The sequence below is a fragment of the Dendrobium catenatum genome, unplaced genomic scaffold (assembly GCF_001605985.2).
Source record: "Dendrobium catenatum unplaced genomic scaffold, ASM160598v2 fragScaff_scaffold_81, whole genome shotgun sequence".
NCBI classification, from domain to species: domain Eukaryota; kingdom Viridiplantae; phylum Streptophyta; class Magnoliopsida; order Asparagales; family Orchidaceae; genus Dendrobium; species Dendrobium catenatum.
This window is the reverse complement of record NW_021318543.1, coordinates 310,544-334,484: the sequence shown is the minus strand read 5'-3', so window position 1 is coordinate 334,484 and position 23,941 is coordinate 310,544. Positions and strand designations below refer to the sequence as shown.

General features: G+C 34.1%; 1 protein-coding gene across 2 annotated transcripts; it reads right to left on the bottom strand.

Annotated features, from left to right (window-relative positions):
• Positions 1 to 1,412: 1,412 nt before the first annotated feature.
• LOC110096504 (peroxisomal membrane protein PEX14) lies at positions 1,413 to 22,363 on the bottom strand. Of its 2 annotated transcripts, none has more exons than XM_028696548.1 (12): positions 22,200 to 22,363; positions 20,108 to 20,343; positions 19,959 to 20,007; positions 19,459 to 19,649; positions 19,097 to 19,271; positions 18,791 to 18,937; positions 15,761 to 15,813; positions 15,614 to 15,656; positions 15,441 to 15,526; positions 2,256 to 2,300; positions 2,088 to 2,156; positions 1,413 to 1,970 (listed from the first exon to the last, which is right to left on the bottom strand). In XM_028696548.1, exons 1-12 carry the CDS (start codon positions 22,240 to 22,242, stop codon positions 1,641 to 1,643), a joined length of 1,467 nt encoding a protein of 488 aa, XP_028552381.1. In that variant the 5' UTR covers positions 22,243 to 22,363; the 3' UTR covers positions 1,413 to 1,640. The 2 variants fall into 2 exon arrangements, with proteins under 2 accessions (XP_028552381.1, XP_020678157.1); XM_020822498.2 differs by having other exon boundaries at positions 1,413 to 2,012; positions 22,200 to 22,361.
• Positions 22,364 to 23,941: the final 1,578 nt, after the last annotated feature.

Genomic DNA, 23,941 nt, shown 5'->3' with positions numbered 1-23,941 from the left:
TAAATTTTCATATACATCACTAATCTCAAAATAAACTAAATAATTTTTAGACATGTTATTATATAAATTAAATCAAGAAAATCTTCTGTCAATTCATTTTAAAATATATTATATAAATTTTAAATATAATTATTTATGTCAAAATAAATTTAGCAATTAAAAAATTAGTCATCATTGAATTTCGAGACATTTTTTAATTATAAATTAAAATAATCCCTGATGTGTTTCCAACTCGCCAGCCCTTCATAATTTAAAACCACATCAATTTCTAATAAGCTTAAATTGTATAAATTGCCATAGCTCTCTGCTATGTGGCATTTTTTTATGCCTTAATAAACTGTTACCGTTTTGACTAATTTTTTGCTCTTTTTTTTTTAAAAAAAAAAACTTTGCAACGGAGGCTTCGTTTGAAAAGAAATTATTCTATACGAACTGAACCATCCGAAGATGAATGAGAGCACGTCACATCATCCGATACATAATAAAAAATTAAGACGGTGTGCTCTCATTCAACTTCAGACGCCGTCCAGTGTCAGCTCGGACTAATTATTCTTGCAAGTAAAATATTTTCAAATTAAAAATTTTATATAGAAAAACTGCTTTATAAAATAATAAGAAAACTATCCTAAATAATGAGATGATTTTCTTACCCTTAAAATAATTTTCTAATACAAAATTAAAAAAAAAAAAGTCTCAAACGAAGCCTAAAAAATCACTTGGAACAAATTTCTCGCTATTTTCTTTTTCAGAATGCTGCTTTCTCATTGCTTTTGAAAAAAATTCTACGAAAAAATAAATATTTTTTACAACTAGAATAATTAAGTTGCTCCTGCTAATAAATCCTAAATAAATATTTATAATAACAGCTATAAAATTACAACCCATAAAATTTTTAAATACCCAAAATATTTTTGTTTTAAAATATATTTTTTTTCATACTAATTAAATAACTACCAACTAATTTTACAAAAGTCTGACAAAGTAAGTGCTGTGGACTTCTTCCCTGAAATACAAAGGGATAACTTTTTTAAATTGGTAGTGGCCATTATCAAATCATAGCAATAGCTAATCTGGCAGGCAGATTGATAGATGCTGTAATGGACAATAAATACAAGACACTTTCTAAAGCTACCATTTATATCTCATTATTTCAAGCAAAGTATCCAAATAGTGACTCATCACAATTAAGGGAAAATTATTCTGTGCGGATCCCAGACAACATCAGGAGACCAATCAGAATGTCACACGTCACTTTTTTTTGCTCGGTACCGGCATTCGTAATGCTGTGTACTGGGTGACGTGGTACGTTTTGATTGGTCTCCGAACCGGACACCGTCCGTACATAATAATTTTTCCAATTAAGGGGCTTCTCAAGTGATTGAAAGTTTTATGTAAGAAAATATAGGGGGCAGTTATACAAAAGCATATAAGATAATCTCAAGATTATTCAAATAATTATATATTACACAGGTTAATCATCACCTTTCTCATGTGTTCATCTCAATTTTCATGATTTCAAATGCTCTGTTCTGCATGCTTAACTGCAGGCAAATACACATCGAATGCAGAAGCAATGGAGCTTAGTAAATACTTAAAAACTAACAGACATAGATACCTGAAACTTGCCAAAGGCCTTCAAGTCATACACCATCATCTTTCTCTTCTACTTCTTCTATCTCACTCTGTTGAGAAACAACATTGCTATTCATGGAGCTTTTACTCATTTTCTCATCACCGGAACTGAGATCTGGAATAGGCGGCGAAGGTTTCGGGTGTCGAATGGCGGCCGCAGATTCCGGTATTGCAACAGATGGTGGCTGCGGTGGAACCCATGTTCGTTGGCTTGCCGGCCGATCATTTGTTGTCAATTGTCTTAATGGCTCCTCACCTTCAGGTTCTAATTCTGTGATCTTAACAGATTTCTTTCTCCACCAAGGCTCTGATGAAATATCTTGAGATTGTCCATTCTCCTGTGGTTGAGAAACCGAAATTTGCTGTGTGATCTCCCATGGCTGTTGAAATTTAATCTAATCAGCTAGTGGAATATCAGAAAAAAAAAAAAAATATTCCCATTGACGAACCCAGACCTTTGTCCTTGGAGCTATAAGTGGTTTTGATGGTGGTTGATTAGGATTTGGGGGCGTATCATTGATCTCCTAAGTATTAACAAATAATGTGTGGTTTTGAATTCAATTATATGAAGCATTAAAGCTACAAGAAGAATTTAAGTGAAACGTTTATTAAGGATTACACACCTTGATGTTTGGAGGTTTCTCTCCTCTTTGAACCATGGCCATGATCTGCAAAGACAGTATGAAATTTCTTAAGATAAAGCTGGTCAATATAAACAGTATATGTATGACTTCAGAACCAATTTAGATTAATGTGCAATATTCAGTATAAGAAAAACAGTTAAGTGAAATGAGATTAAGATATATGAGTTAAAGATCGTGGGCTCCCACCTCCATGGGAATCACTCCTCTGCCTCCTTCAACGTCCATGGCCCGCTAGCAACATTTCTACCCTAGGGTTGGAATAAATGTCACACTATGCTGCCAATCATAATAAGAATCCTAAAACACATGAATTGAGGAACTTAGACATTAGATTTTCTACCTCATAGCCCTTGAATTGCAATCCATATGCTCCTCTCCTGCGTATGACCGTTGTCGCCCCCCTTTTTAGGGTTATTCTATTTTATTTTATTTTGTGTAATTAACATTGATCTATTTTTATATGTAACACCTTTGGAATGGTCTAAATATACCTCCAAAACTTATAAATAAAAATAATAATAAAATTCAAAGTAGTTTTTTTTTAATATATTTTTACTTACTAACACGATAACTGAGTAAGGATAGGGTTTCCTTCTTTTCATAATGGTTAATATCTTTTACTAATTATTTTAAGGAGCCGACCATTATGAATGTCAAAAATTAGATTAAAGGACTCCATGGGATACTTCACCAGGGGATGAGATTCTTCCACCAGGGGATAATTGATGCAGTCAAAGATAGCTTTTTTTATTTTTGCTTTATGTTGAATTTGTTTCCTTGCTCTTTGATGGCTGATTGGGCATTTAATCTTGGGATGTTTTTTTTTTCCTTAATAGGCTTGGCTCATGTTGGCTGGCTGCTTTATGATTCCCATGCAGATTTCAATTTCTCTGTTTGCTGATTTTCCAAGCAGATTTCCAGCTGCTGGCTATTTCCCCTCTTGCTCCCCATGCAGCTTTGGAATCTCTATTGTTGGTTTCCCATGCAGAATTCCTACTGGTGGTTGTTCGTTTTTCCTTGCTGTTTTCTAGACTAATGTTTTATCTTCTCAAGAAGTGGCTTCTATTAGCTACTTGGGGTGGCACATTTATGTGGTCATTTGGACCTTTTCCCCCTATAAATAGGTCTGTTTGCTGCTGGAAAAAGAGGAGAATGGTGAAGAATTTTTTTACACTATAACCTACGGATTTGTAATAGCTTGCGAGCTATCTTCCTCTACCTTACTTCTTTAATTTTGTTTCGGTCTTCTATCTTCTTCTTCTCTCCACGGTTCACATTCCACTTGTATCTTTCTTCTCAAAACTTTGATAAGTTGTAAGGTATTGTAGTGTCCCGTTTAATGTGCCTTTGAAGTAGTTGAGTTTTAAGGCTTTGTTTCTCTATGTTTTATGGAAAGGAAGTTTTGTTTGCAATCCTAGTGTTGTTCTTTTTGTATTGCATGAGCATGGAAGACAAATAGAAGCAAAAGGCTGGATCTAATAAAAAGTGAAGGCATTAGCAAAGATGTTAAACTGTTGAAAGATGACATATTCTCTAGAGTGAAGCACTAACAGTTAATGAAGGATATATAAATTGATCATGTGCTAAGTGGTTCTCAACATGAAACAGATTTTGTTGTTGAAACATATGATCAGAAGACAGTTCGCATCCTTTCAACCTGAGGGCAAGGTGTGTCTTTGAGGAGAAGTTCATAAGATAGGGGGCCCACAACCAAGCCAGGGAGCTATTATTTTCCTTTTGTTGGTGTGAGTTTCCTAGCGGTTGCTAGGATTTATGGGAGAGCCGATATATCTCTCGAATAGTATTAATTGTATCTTTCGTTATTGGTTGAAAGAATAATAAAAAATCAGCTCCCATATTTGTATTCCAGCATTTTCTTCTATCTATTTTGTTGTTTTTACTTCCAAAATGCATCAAAGACTTCTAAAATTACAAAATATCATCGCATTATATTTTTTCTTAAAAGTGATTTTGGATCATCTAATTCTACTATGATAATTTATTCTGATATTTGAGGACCCTCCAAAAAACTAACATTTCTAGAGCTACTGAATTTATCACTTTTATTGAAGATTATTCTCAAATGATATGAGAATATATTATCAAGCAAAAATCTGATGTCAAGATTATCTTCCCCACCATCACCTCAATGATAAAAAATCAATTTAATATCAACATCAAGATATTTTCGACAAATAATATTTGTGATTACCTATGTTGCACCGATACACCTATTTATGAAGGTGTGTTGTATCTGATACACCGATACGTGTCATATATAGTTTTTCCGTATCCAATTAAAATACTATTTAATTTCAAAAGGATGCGTATTTCGATACGCGTGTCTGTTGAAAAACAAAAAAAGACGCCGTATTTACTTCCGTGGCTGCGAGCGAGGTTCTCTAATATTCGAGTTGGATTTGAGTCTCTTGATGATATGGGAATATTAGAAATTGCTAATCTTTCACTTAATGAGCCTGAATTAGAAGATATGATATTTATTGAAGATGATATATAAGTTCAAAAACAAACCACTGAAAAAGCTAATCAGATCATTCCTTTTATTAAATAGTTGAAACTTCATGTACTAGACAATTTATGTTTATGCTTTTGTTGTTGTATTAGACATTTAATACTAACTTTTATTTTGATATTATAAGCTGCAAGGCTACAATTGATGTTGCTTTCATTTTTTTTTTTTTTTTGTAATTTCAAATATTATGTTTTGATTGCTTTCTTAATTTTTACGTATGATTTATAAATCATAATGCAGTATTCGCGCCATACCCGTATCTAGTATTTTTAAGAATTGACGTGTCTCGTATCTATATCGTGTCGTATCTGTGTCTAACATAGGTGATTACTTTAATCACACATTATCTATATTATTTCATAAAGAAAAAATCATTCACCAATCCACGTGCCCGAATATGCTCCAATAAAATAGGGTGACATAAAAAATCATCATATTATGAAATTCATAAGGACTCTTATCCAAAATTAAATACCAAAAAGAAACTAGGGAGAAGCTCTCTTAAATACTACTTATCTAATCAATAGAATACCCTCAAGAGTGATTAGATTCAAAAGTCATTTAAATTATGTTTAAATTATCTAGTAGAATTTTTCCATACAAATAGCTCCATCTTCAAAATTCCTCTAAAAGTATTTGGATGTACTGCTTGTGTCCACATCCACAAAAAAATATAGAGGTAAACTGGATCCTAGACCTCTAAAACATATTTTTAATGGATATTCCTCCACTAAAAAAAGGTACAAGTGTTATCATCATGCCAAAAAAATTTCTTACCTTAAAGAAAATGACTTTTGATCAGAAACATTTTTTTTCAAACTCGTCTTCCAGGGGAGAACTTCTAACAAGAAGATAAGTTTGATGAATCATCTATTTTTTATCTGCTCCACAAGATAAATCCCAACAAATCCAAACACTGTATCCCTTCAGGTCTATACAAGAGGAAAGAAACCCAGCTAAAATCTCTAGCAAGCTCAAAGCACGAAACCATTAGGAGGCGTATCCGTATCCGACACGTGTCCGATACAGCACGCCTCGTAAATAGGAGTATCCGTGCAACATAGGATGTCACACTATGCTGCCAATCATAATAAGAATCCTAAAACACATGAATTGAGGAACTTGGACGTTAGATCTTCTCCCTCATAGCCCTTTAATTGTAATCCATATGCTCCTCTCCTAAATATAACTGCGGTCGCCCCCCTTTTTAGGGTTATTCTATTTTATTTTATTTTGTGTAATTAACATTGATATATTTTTATATGTAACACCTTTGAAATGGTCTAAATATACCTCCAAAACTTATACATAAAAATAATAATAAAATTCGAAGTAGTTTTTTTATATTTTTACTTTCTAACACGATAACTGAGTAAGGATAGGGTTTCCACATTTATTTATTTTTTTTTTTTAAAGTTCTCTTTTCTTATCTACATTCTTCCTTCTTTTCATAACGGTTAATATCTTTTACTAGTTTTTTTAAGGAGTAGACCATTATGAATGTAAAAAATTAGATTAAAAGACTCTATGGGATGCTTCCATCAGGGGATGAGATTTTTCCACCGGGGGATAATTGATGCAGTCAAAGATAGCTTTTTTATTTTTGCTTTATGTTGAATTTGTTTCCTTGCTCTTTGATGGCTAATTGGGAATTTAATCTTGGGATGTTTTTTTTCCTTAATAGGCTTGGCCCATGTTGGCTGGCTGCTTTATGATTCCCATGCAGATTTCAATTTCTCTGTTTGATGATTTTCCAAGCAGATTTCCTGCTGCTGGCTATTTCCCCTCTTGTTCTTCCTGCAGTTTTGGAATCTCTATTGTTGGTTTCCCATGCAGAATTCCTACTGGCGGCTGTTCGTTTCCCCTCGCTGTTTTCTAGACTAATGTTTTATCTTCTAGAGAAGTGGCTTCTATTAGCTATTTGGAGTGGCACATTTATGTGGGCATTTGGACCTTTTTCCCCCTATAAATAGGATTGTTTGCTGCTGGAAAAAGAGGAGAATGATGAAGAATTTTTTTACACTATAACTTGCGGATTTGTAATAGTTTTCGAGCTATCTTCCTCTACCTTACTTCTTTCGTTTTGTCTCGGTCTTCTATCTTCTTCTTCTCTCCACGGTTCACATTCCACTTGTAGCTTTCTTCTCAAAACTTTGATAAGTTGTAAGGTATTGTAGTGTCCTGTTTAATGTGCCTATGAGGTAGTTGAGTTTTAAGGTTTTGTTTCTCTATGTTTTATGAAAAGGAAGTTTTGTTTGCAATCCTAGTGTTGTTTTTTTTTTAAAAAAATTGCATCAGCATTGAAGACAAATAGAAGCAAAAGGCTGGATCGGATAAAAAGTGAAGGCATTAGCAAAGATGTTAAACTGTTGAAAGATGAAGCACGAACAATTAATGAAGGATATATAAATTGATCATGTGCTAAGTGGTTCTCAACATGAAGCAGATTTTGTTGTTGAAACATATGATCAAAAGATAGTTCGCATCCTTTCAACTTGAGGGCAAGTTGTGTCTTTGAGGAGAAGTATTCATAAGATAGGGGGCCCACAACCAAGCCAGGGAGCTATTATTTTCCTTTTGTTGGTATGAGTTTCCTAGCATATACATGAAAAGGTTGGAGTAGCTCCAGTAGAAGATAAGATTAGAGAGAGTCGCCTTAGATGGTTTGGTCACATAAAACGGCGGCCTTTCGATGACCCGGTTAGGAGAGTAGAGGAATTAGATTTGACTTAAGTTAAGAAAGGTAGAGGTAGACCTAAAAAGACTTGGTAAGAAAATATTAGGAATGGCCTTTCTTTATTAGATTTAAACGATAATTTGACTTTTAATATGACACAATGGAGAAAAAAAATTCATGCAACCGACCCCACGTAATGGGATAAAGGCTTGATGTTGTTGTTGATGTGAGTTTCCTAGCGGTGGCTAGGGTTTGTGGGAGCAACCATTAAAAAAGCGGACGAGGTGTCCGCATTGAGTCGCGACTAGTGGCACAAGAAGAAAAGATTCTGCAAGGAAATATGGAACTCAAGTTGAAGTGTCAGGCGAAGGTGCAAAGAAGGGATATGTTTACATGAAATGTAATTTCTGTGAGAAACGCATAACTGGTGGCATCAAGAGATTGAAGGACTTGGATGCTGAATGAGGAGGTTAAGACAACTTCAAAAATGGTGGATGTGTTAAGAAGACTTGGATTGAGATAAGAGTGACAATAATGTCAGATGGTTGGTCAGATATTCGACATAGAAGTATTATTAATTTCTTGGTCAACAATCCATATGAAACAGTTTTTCTCAAGTTAGTAGATGATTCAAGCTTTGTAAAGGATGCACAATTATTGTTTGAAATGTTGGATGAAGTTGTGGAGGAAGTGAGAGATGCCTTAGTAGTACAGGTTGTTACTGATAATACAAGTGCATACAAAGCTGCAGGAAGAATGTTAATGGAGAAGATGCCTCACCTTTACTAAACTCCTTGTGCTGCACATTGTATTGACTTGATGCTTGAGATGTTGGGATAGTTGCCTCAACATAAATCAACTATATTGAAGGCCAAATTCGTTAATAAGGTTATATACAATCATTCTTGTATACTCAGCTTGATGAGAAAATTCACTGACAAGGAAATTATTAGACATGCTGTAACAAGATTTGTTACTGCATATTTAACATTACAGATATTCAAGGAGTTAAGACAACCTTTGGAAACAATGTTTGCTTCTGAAGAGTGGGATAAAAGTTCATGGGCAAAAAAACAAGAAGGAAAATAAGTTAAAAAGATTGTTATGAAAGATGATTCATTTTGGCGCAGTACAAATTATGCTTTGAAGACAACAGGGCCATTAGTAAAGGTGCTTAGAATGGTTGATGGTGAGAGGGCCCCGGCTATGGGATTTATTTATGAAGCAATAAATATGGCTAAAGAAGACATTGCAAAAAAATTGGGAGGTCAAGAAAGTGCATACAAAGAAATATGTGATATTATAGATGAAAAGTGGGATCGACAATTACACTAACACTTACATGCTGCTGCGTACTATTTAAATCCCCAATTTCATTATGATAAGGATTTTCATGTTGACAAAGAGGTGAAAACTGGTTTGTATGGATGTATGGACAGACTCATTTCTGAAGAAGACTACCTCAAAGTGAATAATCAACTTGAGGATTTTCATTTGAAGAAGGGAATGTTTGTATTTAGAGCAACACAAGCATGCTACAAAACACAATCTCCTGGTATGTTTATAGTTTGAGTATTTATAATTTTAATGTTAATATTTATATTCAAGTCTTCTACTTTAATCAATATTCATAAAATACTATGTTTGTCTTCATGTAGAATTTTGGTGGGCTCAGTTTGGAGATGATGTTCATGAATTAAAAGTTTTTGCAGTTAAAGTTCTTAGCCTAACGTGTTCGGCTTCTGCATGCGAGCATAATTGGAGTATCTTCAATCAAATTCATACAAAGAGAAGAAATCGATTGGCGGCAGATCGAATGAACAAACTAGTTTATGTTATGTTTAACAAAAAACTGAAAGATAGACATCTCAAATTGCAAAATCAAGAAAATATTGAAAATGAAATTGACCCTTTGCTTGTTGATGAGCTATAATCTGATGATGAATAGGTTACTCCTAAGAATACTGATGTATCTGAAGTTGAAGCAGAAGGAGAAAATCATGTCAATGAAGAAGACAATGAAGCAACTATCCAAGTATATAAAAGAAATAAACAAAGTGAGATTGGAGCTTCAAAAAACTTTAAAGGTATTCTTAAATATAATGAATTATTTTGTATGTTACTATTATTTCATTTTAGAGCTAATGAAATATTAACTGATATAGGAGATAAAGGAAAAAATATTATAGATGAAGAAGAGTTGGATGATGACTTTGACATTAATTATGAAAATTCTTCTGAAGACAATCAAAGTGATGATGAGCCTGCTTTGAGTCTTGATCTTAAGGGGATGTTTTATTTTTAAGTGAGTTTATTTTAAATCTTGTATTCCAGTAATATTATCTTAAAACAAATCTTCAAATTCATAGTTGACATAATATTTTGTTATTTTTTGTCATTATTTATAATTTTAAATTAATTTATTTTAATCGTTTTGAGGCTTACGCCTCGATCCGCCTCGAGGCTTACGCATCGCCTCGCTTAGAAAAAATGCCTCGATTCCCGATTTCGCCTTTTAAAACCTTGTGTGGGAGAGCCGATATATCTCTCGAATAGTAGATTAATTGTATCTTTCATTATTGGTTGAAAGAATAAAAAAAAATCAGCTCCCATATTTGTATTGATGCATTTTCTTCTATCTATTTTGTTGTTTTTACTTCCAAGATGCATCAAAGACTACTAAAATTACAAAATATCATCGCATTATATTTTTTTCTTAAAGTGATTTTGGATCATCTAATTCTACTGTGATAGTTTATTCTGATATTTGAAGACCCTCCAAAAAACTAACATTTCTAGAGCTACTGAATTTATCACTTTTATTGAAGATTATTCTCAAATGATATGAGAATATATTATCAAGCAAAGATCTGATGTCAAGATTATCCTCCCCACCATCACCTCAATGATAAAAAATTAATTCAATATCAACATCAAGATATTTTCGACAAATAATATTTGTGATTACCTATGTTGGACTGATACACCTATTTATAAAGGTATGTTGTATTTAATACAATGAATACACGGATATGCCTCCGATACGACACTGATGCGTGTCAGATACGGTTTTTCCGTATCCAATTAAAATACTATTTAATTTCAAAAGGACATGCGTATTCGATACGCGTGTCCGTTGAAAAACAAAAAAAAAAATCGAAAAAAAAACGTGTCGTATTTACTTATGTGGCTGCGAGCGAGGTTCTCTAATTTTCGAGATCGATTTGAGTCTCTTGATGATATGGGAATATTAGAAATTGCTAATCTTTCACTTGATGAGCCTAAATTAAAAGCTATGATATTTATTGAAGATGATATAGAAGTTCAAAAACAAACAACTGAAAAAGCTAATCAGATCATTCCTTTTATTAAACAGTTGAAACTTCATGTGCTAGATAATTTATGTTTATGCTTTTGTTGAGTATTAGACATTTAATGCTAACTTTATTTTGATATTATAAGCTGCAAGGATACAAATGATGTTGCTTTCATTTTTTATTTTTTATTTTTTGTAATTTTAAATATTATGTTTTGATTGCTTTCTTAATTTTTATGTATGATTTATAAATTATAACGCAATGTTCGCACCGTACCCGTAGCCCATATTTTTAAGAATTGACGTGTCTCATATCCGTATAGTGTCGTATCCGTGTCGTCATATTTGTATCAGTGCAACATAGGTGATTACTTTAATCGCACATTAATCACACATTATCTATAATATTTTATAAAGAAAATATCATTCACCAATCCACGTGCCCGGATATGCTCCAATAAAATAGGGTGACATAAAAATCATCGTATTATAAAATTCATAAGGACTCTTATCCAAAATTAAATACCAAAAAGAAACTAGGGAGCAGCTCTCTTAAATACTACTTATCTAATCAATACAATACCCTCAAGAGTGATTAGATTCAAAAGTCCTTTAAACTATGCTTAAATTATCTAGTAGAATTTTTCCATACAAATAACTCCATCTTCAAAATTCCTCTAAAAGTATTTGGATGTACTGCTTGTGTCCACATCCACAAACAATATAGAGGTAAACTGGATCCTAGAGCTCTAAAACATATTTTTAATGGATATTATTCCACTTAAAAAAAGGTACAAGTGTTATCATCATGCCAAAAAAATTCCTTACCTTAAATGACTTTTGATCAGAAACATTTTTTTTCAAACTCATCTGCCAGGGAAGAACTTCTAACAAGAAGATAAGTTTGATGAATCATCTATTTTTAATCTTCTCCACAACACAAATCCCAGCAAATCCAAACACTGTATCCCTTCAGGTCTATACAAGAGGAAAGGAACCCAGCTAAAATCTCTAGCAAGCTCAAAGCACGAAAGCATTATTAGGTAACAATGACCATCGCTATTATACTTCATATACGATCTGTCAATAAACATCCTTTCAAAATTTTTCTTATAAATATCAATTCTAAATTCATTACAATACCATAAACCCTATGTGAGACATTTGAAAATAAGATTAGAAATGATGCCATGAGAGAAAATATAAATGCACTAAGAAAAAGTCAAACTTAAGAAATCAATGAATTAATAAAAAAAGGAAAATTGTGGTATGTAAGTGAATTGTTTTGTAAGATATCGGGTAGATGGGAGTCTAAAATAGTATAAAGCAAGATTAGTTGCTAAAAGATATACTAAATCATATGGAATCAATTATCAAAAGAGCTTTGCACATATTACAAAAATAAATATAATTCGCACTCTAATTTTTCTAAATGCTAATCTTGGATAGTCTATGAAACAATATGATGTAAAGAAGTCTATATAGACCCACCACTTCGATTCGATAGCTCTTTCACAATAAACAAGGTGTGCCAATTAAAGAAGACTAGCTTAAACAATCCCCAAAAATATGATTTGGCAGATTTACAAAAGTAATGTCAATAGATGGATATAAACAAAGGAAAGGAAATCATACATCTTCATAAAACACTAAACCTATGAAAAAATTTCAATGCTCATTACATATGATAATGATATAATTGATACATATGATGATAATAAAAAAAAAGTCTAACAAAAAAAAGAAAAAGATGAAGAATTTGAGATAATAAGTTGGGCAAACTCAAATGCCTCATGGGTATAGAAGTTGCTCAATTAGAAAAAAAAATCCTTTTTAACAAAAAAATATCATGGATCTATTGAAATAAACATAAATGACTGGTTGCAAATCCTATGAAACCCTAACTAAATCAAATCAAAAATTGGGTGCAGATGAATAAGGGACAAAAGCATACAGAAGACAATATCAAAGATTAATTGAAAATTAATCTATCTAACTCACACGCATCCAAACATTGTATCCATAGTGAGTCACATTAATAAAATTATGTAGAAACTCAATGAGCCTCACCTTTAAACTACTTGTAGAGTTCTCAAATATCTTAAATCAAGTTCCAGAAAAAGAATTCTTAGCAAAAACAAGAGACTTTACAAATTGATAAAATATTGATGTGCACTTCATATGTGTTAAAAGAGAGTTAACTAGTTTGCATACTAATAGGAAATACTTGATTTCAAGTATTTCCAAATCACTTCTACAGCAAATCTCGATGCAAACTGCTGTTCACAGCAGGAAAAACAGCAAAACAGTGGGAAAAACAAGGAAAAGCTGAGAGAAAATTGGAAGAACAGCTTGTATTTTACTAGTAGAAGAATAAAATAGCAAGATACAATTGATCCTCAATTCGAGAGGAGGATCGTTCTCTCCCAAATCTCTGGCAACGCCAAGAGCCCCAAGAAAACCTAAATCTACGAGATCTCAAATTTCAGCCAAATTCAAGATACTCAAAACCTAGAAAAATCTACTATTTAATGCATACAATTCAAAAGGAATTTCCTAAACAATCCCTACAATCAATTTCCCTCCTAAAATCCATTCAAAAACTTTCCAAAAACCGTCCCGCAAGGCGTGCGTCACGCGCGGCTTCCGCCCAGGCGGAAGCAATCTCCGCCGTTTTGCGGTTTCTTCCATGAACCGGTCCCGCCTGGACCGGCTGGACCGGTCTAACACATACTCACCAAAGGACTCAGCAATCCTATGTTTAAAAATACCGTATGCAAATTTGGAATGGTAGATCCATACCATCCACTTTGAGGGGGGAGTGTTGAAGACCGTGTAGTCCCACACCTCCATGGGAACCACTCATTTGCCTCCATCACAATTCACACATCTAGGACCCGTCAGCAAGTACTTTCACCCTAGGGTTGGAATCCATGGGTCTCACTATGCTGACAATCATATTACGGATAGTTGGATACTTAAGCACACAAATTGAATAGCTTAGCCATTTAATTTTCTCTCTCATGGCCCTTTCTCTCATAGCCCTTACATTATAATCCATGTGATCTTCTCTATAAAACTGTTGGCTCCCTTTCCACCCACCCACCCACCCGCATTTTATTTTGTGTAATTAATATTGATCTTTTTTCTTATGTAACAATATCGGAGGAGCCTATATATATACCTCCAATTCTTATACAAAAAGCAAGTAATAAAATTCAAAGTAAATGTTTCTATTTCTACTACCTTACAATGAGAAGGGTACTAATGGTAAAAAACTAAACACTGACCAACTAAAATTGAAATAGATTCTGTAAGATTGAATTTTCCATGTTTTTTGCTGAAGATGTCTCAATTAACTCAAAAGGAGCAAAGATCAGAATTATTCAATCAAAGTTTCATAATTTATATGCTTCAAAATATCTATTTATAGAAAGGACCTTTTTTATTAGAGTTAAATGAGAATTTGACTCTTAAAAGGAGAGTGAAGAAAAAATGATTCATGTAGCCGATCCCACATAATGGGATAAAGAGTTGATGTTGTTGTTTTATAGATTACTAATGCCTTGACGCCCGGCATAACATAAGCACAATCAAACATTAAGTTAACACAAGAAAAAAGCATCAGCTTCAATTGAAACCCCAATAAGCCTCTATCTAAAACACTTCTCGTAACAACTTCTGGAAAAAACATGGATGAACTAAGAGTATCTACTACATCTTTGAAAATCAAAACAATAAAACAGTATAATAGCATAGTAACCAATAGAACTCACAACACGGCATTAAACTTAAAGTAGTATGAATAAAGGCTATAATCCGGCATCATGAAAAACCAAAAACTTAAAAAATTTAATAATTAGTAAATTACTAAACTATCCGATATCTGTGGAGTGAAAGGAGCAACTGAGGAAGGCTTAGTTTTAAATATCAATTAAATTTCAGATGGAAATAAATGAAAAAGTTTACTTCTAATTTTGAAAGTTTTGATCATCGGAGACAACGATTGTTGTGCATATTTTAAAAGATATATATATGTCAATAAGAAAATAATAATAATCTTATCCATGAAATTTTTGACCAAATATGATCAGCTGAATGGGGAAAATTCTATCGTGTAAATCAAATGGGTTATGAAGCAATATTATAAAATTGAATAATAAATATTAGCTAACAGAGGGTTGCAAAGAATTTTTACGATTTTATTATGCAACATGTTATTTTTATTTGTGCACATTTCAACCCCAATGAGTCTTGCTAGAATTCTACCACATATCAATGCTATTGTTCCTTATTTCACTTCAGCTTTTTCCACATATTCTTCTCTTTAAAATCTTTTGAATGAACTTTTTTTGCTTATTCTCTTCAAGAAATATTTTGTTCTTGCTAAAAGGAAACCTAGGGTAAGTTTATTCTTGTCAAATTCCAAATTGTGTAATTAATAATTTAAAATAAGAATAAAGTTAGTAAAATAACAATATTGAACAATTAATCGACCAGGACATGCGTGCATCACTTTGTCTTGCGTTATACATCATAAATAGATAAAGGCAAGTTTAGTTAAGAAATTAGAAGTGAAAAAGAAGTGTCTATTGTACATATAAGCTATACTGGAGATAAGTTATGTTAGGCTCTCACCTCCATATATGACTTAGGGTGGGAAGCGGTTGTGGGCTCCACAGAGGCAGGGGCAGGGGCAGGGGCAGGGGCTAGTGACTGTCCTTCTGTCAAGAAACTTTAAAGTGACTGATTGGCAAAAAAAGGTTAGCTATGATAACGGTGAAAGTGCAAAGAAAAAAAACAATACTAACCTGCTCCATAACTGGTAGTTGACGTGCCATTGACTCTAACTTGCTGCAAATGATTTTAAAGGGAGAGTAAGACTGCTAACGATCTACAAAGATGATGAAAGAAAAGAGATGCCTAAATTGCATGCAGCAATAAAATTTCATGCTTACATTTAGTAGTGTATGGTTGGCCTGTGAAGGTTTCCATGAGTTGTTGCTAGTACCTGAATATTGTGCAAATATAGTTCAGAAGTCAGAAAGGCAAACTCTAACTTTATTAAGAAATGGTAGCATTTGATATAAATGCACAGTTGCATGAGGATGGCCAACATATTATTAACAACCAGCTAGCCAGCTACTCCACCTGAAAGAGCATTAGAAAGTATGCAATTCTGCTCCTCTAGTAAGACAACCATATAAAAAGAAACTTGAGATAATACAAAAATGTGCATGAATCTTTTTATATTTGATGTGGTGGTGGTGGTCTTTGTGTAGGAGGGAGGAGGAAAATGGAAATTAATGTTGTTCTATGTGTATGAGATCAGCATGTTTTTTACTTTAATTGAATGCTATAGAAAAGTAGACAAAAAAAATTAGTATGAATTTTATTACTTGATTCGGTACAAATTTTGAAAATATTTTAAGCTTTTTGCCGAAGGTTTTTGATAAAAATCAATCAAAGCTATTCACAAAAAGAGGAAATTTTTTTCCAAAAGGGACTGGTAGCTAGAATAAAAAGAGGAGCTACAAGGATTGCAATCTAAGGGTCATCAAAGAATCAATCCAACATTTAAAACTCGTAATCTGTGTGCTCAAGGGTCCCTACTAATATTAGTTAATTTATAGGTCCCACGAGCCTTCAACACCCCCCCTCAAATTAATTCTAAGTTTGCGTAAAATATTTGTTAGCATGGGGTTGTAGAGTCCTTTGGTGAGAAGTCTGCAAGTTGATTTTGTGATCGCATATATAGAGTATCGATCAACCTACTTTTCAATTTGTCTTTTATGAAATGTCCATCCACTACCACATGCTTGGTTCAATCATGTTTTATTGGATTATGAGCAATGTTGACAGTATATTCATTGTTGCAGTATATCTTTCTAGCCCATCTTATTTTTAAACCTTTAAAATGATTTTGATCCACAGAAGCTCATAGAATCCTTGGGCAATAGCTATAAATTCAGATTTAATGCTAGATCTAGAAACAAAAGGTTGTTTCTTGTTTCTCCATGTTATGAAATTTACTACCAAAATATACAGCATCTAGCTGTGAATCTTCTATCAACTGATGATCCAGCATAGTCTACATCAATATATCCTGCAACTTGTAAATTATCACGCTTTTCATAGAGGATTCCTATAGCAAAACTTGATTTAAGATATCTGAGATTCTATAAGTAGCTTGAATGTGAAAATAATTAGGTTTGTGCATGAATTGACTAGTGAGATTCACTGCAAATGCAACATCTGGATGGCTATGAGATAGATTATTTTTCTAACTAATCCTTGATATTGTCAAATATATACTTATTTTCTTTCTTCATGTGCATTCTTTTTTTTTTTTTTTTTTTTTATTTGCTTTTTTTTTTTTTTTTTTTTTTTTTTTGACCTAGTTCAGTTGGGGTATCACAATATTTTGTATGACCTCAACAACAAGGGCCACCCTATGAATACGAAAATCGACTCAAGCATGTGCCATGGATCAAGTTTCACAACAAAGGTGTCTTGTACATTCAACTCATATACACCTGAATGCTTTAAGATACTCACCATTCAAATGAGCTTGTATATACTCTTGGATTGTTGAATTGGCCACGCTTTGTGCAAATGAACTGATCTTGGTATGTGTTGACACAACCCAATGTGTTGTATCTTCAAAGATACCGTTGTTGCGCCTAAGAACCATGATCAATAACCATACTGATACCCTTCATCCTTTTTCATCTAGAATGAACTCTGAATCTTACCTTGAGAGGGGTCCTTTGACATACGGCTCTCCATGTATACCTACTATGTTTTTTGTTAGGTTGAACCTAGACTCACCTGCAACAATTGAGTTGATCAGATAAATGCCTCAAACAATGTTGGCCACACTCTGTGCCTCTGAGCCAATCTTACCAAGAATTACTAAGCCCAGTGCACTATACTTCAGTGGTCACATCCATACAACTCCGAAACATGATTAGCCATATTGGTGCCCTCAGTCTTTTCCTTCCAAAGATGAGTTGCAAACGACATTTCGATAGGATACATCTGCTGGTATACTACCACCTTGTTCTATTCAAGATATGTAGGAAGCAATCAATGTTTCTTAATCATACTCCCTAAATGATATGAATCTAGCCCTCTGTAATTGCCAGCTAACTTTTTAAAGGTGCCTAAAATACTTGAAATAACTTTAAAGGCAAAAAGAAAGGTTTACATTGGCTAGAACTTTAGATTGACTAGGGCTTTAGACAATATTTGCAACTCTAATAACTTCCAATTCTTTCAGTTCATTTTAATAGGTTAAAGGCCAATCCTGAAGTATGTATAAAATCTAGGACTCAATCCTAATAAACCTCAGACTATCTTGATCATATGATATAAAAGTAAATAGATATAAAAGTAAATAAATATAATAATAACATCCGTAGAAACCTAAATCTAGAATTGAAACTCAAAACATATTAAATTAAGAGGACTGCCAAAAGACTGCTACAGCACCATGTGCATTGTCTCTAGTAGTCACCAACAGAAGTATAGGGGTTCCTGCTATTGCCTTTGTACTATGATAATCATGAGAAGTGGATTGGTAACATAAAATAGATCTACTCAGATAACTACGTAAAATGTCCATCACATCATGTTTTCATAGACCTCATCATTAGCATTTTCCATTAAATCTGTAAAATTACACACAAAATGTCCATTTGCAAAAACAATGTAGCTTCTAAGTAGAAGAAAAAATAAGATTAAAAAGGCACCATTTTCCAATTTCAAATGGTTATTACAGACATCAAATGATCTCAAAATTTTACTGTTTCCATACCATAAAATGTTGGAGGATTATATTTTTCCAACCAACCAGTTGTGATTTTTAATTCCTACAGGCAATTGCCTTACAAAGAAACAGTATTCCTCCAAAGCTTAATTTTCATATGGAAAGCTTGAGACCATCAAGCAAAAAGTTTCGAAGAATGATCATAAAAGTAAATTACCATTTGATGTGGCATACTGGACATACTCATCTATCAGCTTCTCTTGCTCCCTGGCTTTTTCCAATTTATGAATAGCTTCACTCATGGATTTCATTTCTTTAACTTGCACGTCTATCATTCCCATGAATGCCTCAAAATACTTCCGATCTAATAAAGAAGCAAAGGAGTTGTATTACAATACAAATTCCGCATGGTCATCAGCCATACGAGGTTAGCAAGTTAGAATACACATTCAAGTACATAAAAGGTAATATACAACTGAAAGGAAACAAAAAAGATAACTCTTCAGTTGTTATGTGGCGTTACCTTCATTTTTTGAATTTAATAATTCTTGACTAGCTGTAGCAACAATGGCAGCAGCTGAGGCAGCTGCTTTAGCAGCCTCAGCTGTTTCTTCAGCCAGGCTTTTAGTTGCCCTTTCTTCCTTATCCTCCATTGCTACCCTTCTTATCCAAGCTTTTAAACGAGGAAGAACCACTCTCTGAGTGCATGAAAAGGATCGAATTATAAAAAATGCTAACAAAAGTGATATATAATCCCAAAGGTCCACCATACACAGAAAGATGAATGCAAAAGCATGCAAAAAAGGTCCAAGTAAAAAATCATTTAGCATTGCAATATAAACGTAATGGGTAAATGAAATATCATAAAGACAAAATGATAACAACCTTAAAAATTACAGCAGATCCAGCTCCAGAAGCAGATAGCACTCCAATAGCAATTAAAGCATGAGACCAATTGAATCTAGGTTTTTGGGACATAGGAGTCAAAGAAACTGCACCAACTTGAGAAGCTACTGGCGGTGCGGTTTGAACGGAAGCTTGGGGCTGCAGGCTGGTGGATGGACTCACTTGATTAGCTGTCACATGCAAAGAACCACAAAACGAGTTAAATATCAAGAAATTTTTTATTTTAATACATTGCAATACCATTATAGAAGTATGAAACTTGGGACAATAAAGGTTGTTCAAGTATCCAAGTAAGTTTATGGCATCTAGCTTTATCGGCTAGCGAGTTGCCCAATTCATATAAATTCTCACGGAATTAACATTTAAATTTTCAGAGAACCTACCTCTTCAAACCCAAAAGGGTAGTTCGTTGGGAGCTCAAATTTGAAAGATTAATTGTTTAAGAACCATTACTAGTAAATCAAAAAAGCATGTATTACCCTGCCTTGTTGAAACAGTTTCAGCAGTTGTGGCATTAGGAGATGGATCCTGCAGTTCATAAAGATTTCTCAAGCAAAATAGTAACAAATATTTAATCAAACCTCGAATAACAAGAAGCAAATATACTCATAAGTGACAAAAGGCATACAGGTACACGGAGAAATGCTTCATCTATTTCCTCCTTAGTCAGGCCTTTCCTCTCAAGAAAAGAGCGCCTATAAATGACTGGTGAACCCCTTACTTTTGGGTGTGATAGAAACTTGACAGCATTTTGCACTTGATCTTCTCGTAATGGCTCAGATGTTATGAATGGTGATCTCTGTTGCGATCCATCTGTGGGCTCACTCCGTGCAATTCCACTAGCTGGTTGTGATAATTCAGGCCCTTGAAGCAAAAAAAGTTTATATAATGTTAGTCTCGTGAAATAAGGATCTTATCCACAGCTAAATGTAAAATAAACAACACGAAATAGAAGTGAGCAACACTAATTTTTTTTTTTGCAATTTCAAAGATCAAATCTTTGAAATGAATTTCTTAGAAAGATAATTAGAAAGATAAAAACTTAATAGCAATGTCAATCAGAAACAAATAACAACTGAAACGAGAAACTATTATTATGACAATACATTTGAGGTTTTAGACTTTTTGAGTGATCATGAGCCATTGAGCATCAACTAACTACATAGTTGTTGATACAAAGGTCACCATAGGAAATGTAATAAATATATCTGGTATAACAGCTATATTATTTAAAAAAAAAATTCTAGGATAGCACTGGCACAACATCCTAATTCTTAAAAGTGTTTTGGAACGGATATGAAGTAATTTCTTAAGGGGAAGGCTTTGAAACGCGAAAGTTCTAGCGTGCACTCACGTGTTGCTGAATATGTCTCAATCCACATTGGTCAGCCAAAGAGCACTACCAGAACTCCTAAATGGCCTGAGGATCATAACAATTTTCAATGCTAACTTCTAATTAAGAATTGCCTCTATGGAAATACATTGAATGGTATATTGAAGGAATTATGGTGCAACATTGTGAATGTCTTGAATCGATGTCTACTTGTCTAGACACAATTACACAAAATAGATTGTTGTAACAAGATTTGAAAAAAAAATGATACCAAATTTTAGGATATTATATCAACTTTCAAATTGAAACAGTTAGGGGTAGGATGAACTTCATATTTCAATCATAACTGATGAGATGTGGGTGGAGATCATTTAGGTATGCTTTGGTTTTCATAATCCCCGTTTCTCATTCTACTAGCTGTCTACACACGCTTATACCCCATTTTGATGAAGCCTTTGACAAATCACAGATGTTTCAGGGACCTCCAGTGGTATTCGATGAAGGCTTGGCTTTGCCGAGGAGTCTAGGGTTTTCTACCAAAAAGAAGAAGGGAGAAATGACAGAAACTGCTGAGCATTGTATATATATCTGCTTCGACGACTCTGCTTGGAGGAAGAAGGGTAGCCAGGCGGGGACAATGCACACAGAAGAGGAAACAAGGTCTCGCCAAGTTTTATACATAGGGGAATCGAAGCTGCTCGTTGACAATGATGCGGGAGAGTCTCCAACCGAAAACTTCATTTTTCAGGGCAAAGTAACGCAAAACTCCAAAATGGCAACGCCATTTTAGGTGTTTTTGAGAAGGTAAATCGCCCTCTCTTTCGCGAGTTTTTTGGAGAGCAAAAAAAATGGTGTGGGTGAACAGTGCGACGTTCGGTTGGAGCGACGGAAGACTCCATACACTCGTTTAGCGTTCGGTTGGAGATGCCATACGGCACGATTTAATAAATCCCGGATTTACGATAAAATGAAGTAAAAAGGTGATTTACGATCCCATAGGATTTATTTGATGCAATTTCACCGTTGGGCAAGATTTCCAATCCTAAATCCAGTTTACAAGCTGCTACCAAACAGCCCCTAAGTTTTGCAATTCTTCTCATTCTCAAATTCAGTTGAAGCTAAATAACAACGATTAGCTTATATAGCCCACAAGTCCCTCCTCGTCATTTCTTGATCGCATCGATGTCCAAATCCCCAAAAGAAAACTCCTGCACAGAAACCAGCAATCCAATCCTCGACTCACCGGGTCGATTGCGTCCTCGAAATCTAACTCAATAAGTTACCGATCGAAAAAAATCAAAGAGAAAACTAATGAATGAGCGAGAGCCCTAACCAGACATCTGAAGACTTAACTGATCCGGAAAAGGGGGGGAGGTTCAGGTTTCACCTTTGGTTTGAGGATTCTCGTCGCCACCTCCCTCAGTCGCCATTCGCGCCCCTTTGCTATGGCTTCCTTCTCTCTCTTCCAGTGAAAGCGTGGAGCACAAAAGTCCGTCTCCGTGTCCGTGCGGGAAACGATAAGTTGACACAATCGAACCCCGTTTCGTGCGGGAAACCCTAAGTTAGGAGGATTCAATATGGGTGACCGGATCAAAAATTTTATCCGCACCCGGCTCAAAAATTTGTGATATCTATTTAATTGTTTGTCATATGGGTCAGATTTGAGTTCAAGATTCCGATCCATTTTAAAACTGAGTCTGATTTGAGTTGATTCGGAACTCCTGCTCTCCAGCGAGCCATTTCGCAGCTCTCTCCTGCAGTAGTGAATGCTCGTAGGCCACGCTTGCTCTCCCCATCTGCCTTGTATGAGCTCGTGATGCGATCACTTGCAGGCACTGCACCGCGCTCGTCCTATTGCCTCACATTGCACCCCGTGCCAAGCTCGCCCGTACTGCGCTACGAACGCTCACAGGTCGCAGTGCTCAAGGCCTCCCGCACTCGCTACGCCAAACCCTGTGCACTATGACCCTCGTCCGTATTGTACTCGCCTTCACCATGCTCGCACTCTTGCACCCGCATTGTGCCAACACCTCGCTTGCTACACATGTGTAATATGGGTTATAGTTTGGATCGAGTCAACTCGGCTAGTAACCCACATGGGTCAGGTCATGCTCATACATTTTGACCCATTTACAAAATCGGGTCGGGATAGGGTCAACCCATTTGAACCCAAGTCAATTTCGAGTTTGACTCTAACCTAACCCGAATAATCACACAAACACACACACATATATATATATATATACTAATACTAATGATATATTTGTATATAATTTAAAATTTTGAATGTTATAAAAATAAATCTAATAATGTAGATTTTAGATATATAAATACATAAGAACTATATCACATAAATGTAAATCCTCATATATATTTAAAGAAAATAATTAGATGATTCAATTTAATTTTATTTTGCATAATATAATTGAAAGTTAAAAATTCATAGTAGTAGAAAGAGAGTTTATCATTTTAACATTATATGCAAATATTCAATATAAATAAATTGGATTAGTTGAGGACATCATATAAGATATATGAAATATTTTACATGAAAACTCAAGAAGAGAAAAACCAAATGATCTGACCTAATTCAAATTACTAGTATAAGCAGATAGTTAAAAAGGATTATCTTACCTTATCATCAGAGAAGATATTGGTGCAATAAAGTAGTATTAATGGTTAAAGATGATTTTAAAAGAGGATATAGAAAAAGTCTTAGGGATAGGAGATGGAATTTCTCATAATCAAATTTAAAAGAATTATCTATTTTATCTTTTTAATTAATCAACTAGAGTTTCTATAAATCATCACAATTATAAATTTATATATCCACTGAAAGCAACTAATAATTGTATACCTCAAAATATTTTATTATATTCATTCTCCAAAATCAATATATAATAGCCAAGAGATCAGTTCAATTTCTATTCTATCACAAACTTTTGACTACAGAAGAATAAAAAAAAGCATATACTTGAGGATCTCTGTCAATCTCACTCCAACTAGTCATAACTCCTTCCCTAGTCTCAAATCATAAAAAATTCACTGAGCATAAAAGTCAAGCAAGTAACCAAAACTCAATCACTTCTTTCGATGCAAGGCAAAAAAAATAATATGTATATATATTTT

What these genes read in the sequence shown, in the direction of transcription:
- LOC110096504 (XM_020822498.2), bottom strand. Translation starts at nt 22,242, where the DNA reads ATGGCGACTGAGGGAGGTGGCGACGAGAATCCTCAAACCAAAG. An exon ending in ATTAAATTCAAAAAATGAAG is followed by an intron (nt 18,938 to 19,096) that starts GTAACGCCACAT and finishes CTTCTTTATTAG; the next exon opens with ATCGGAAGTATTTTGAGGCA. An exon ending in CCAACCATACACTACTAAAT is followed by an intron (nt 15,657 to 15,760) that starts GTAAGCATGAAA and finishes AATCATTTGCAG; the next exon opens with CAAGTTAGAGTCAATGGCAC.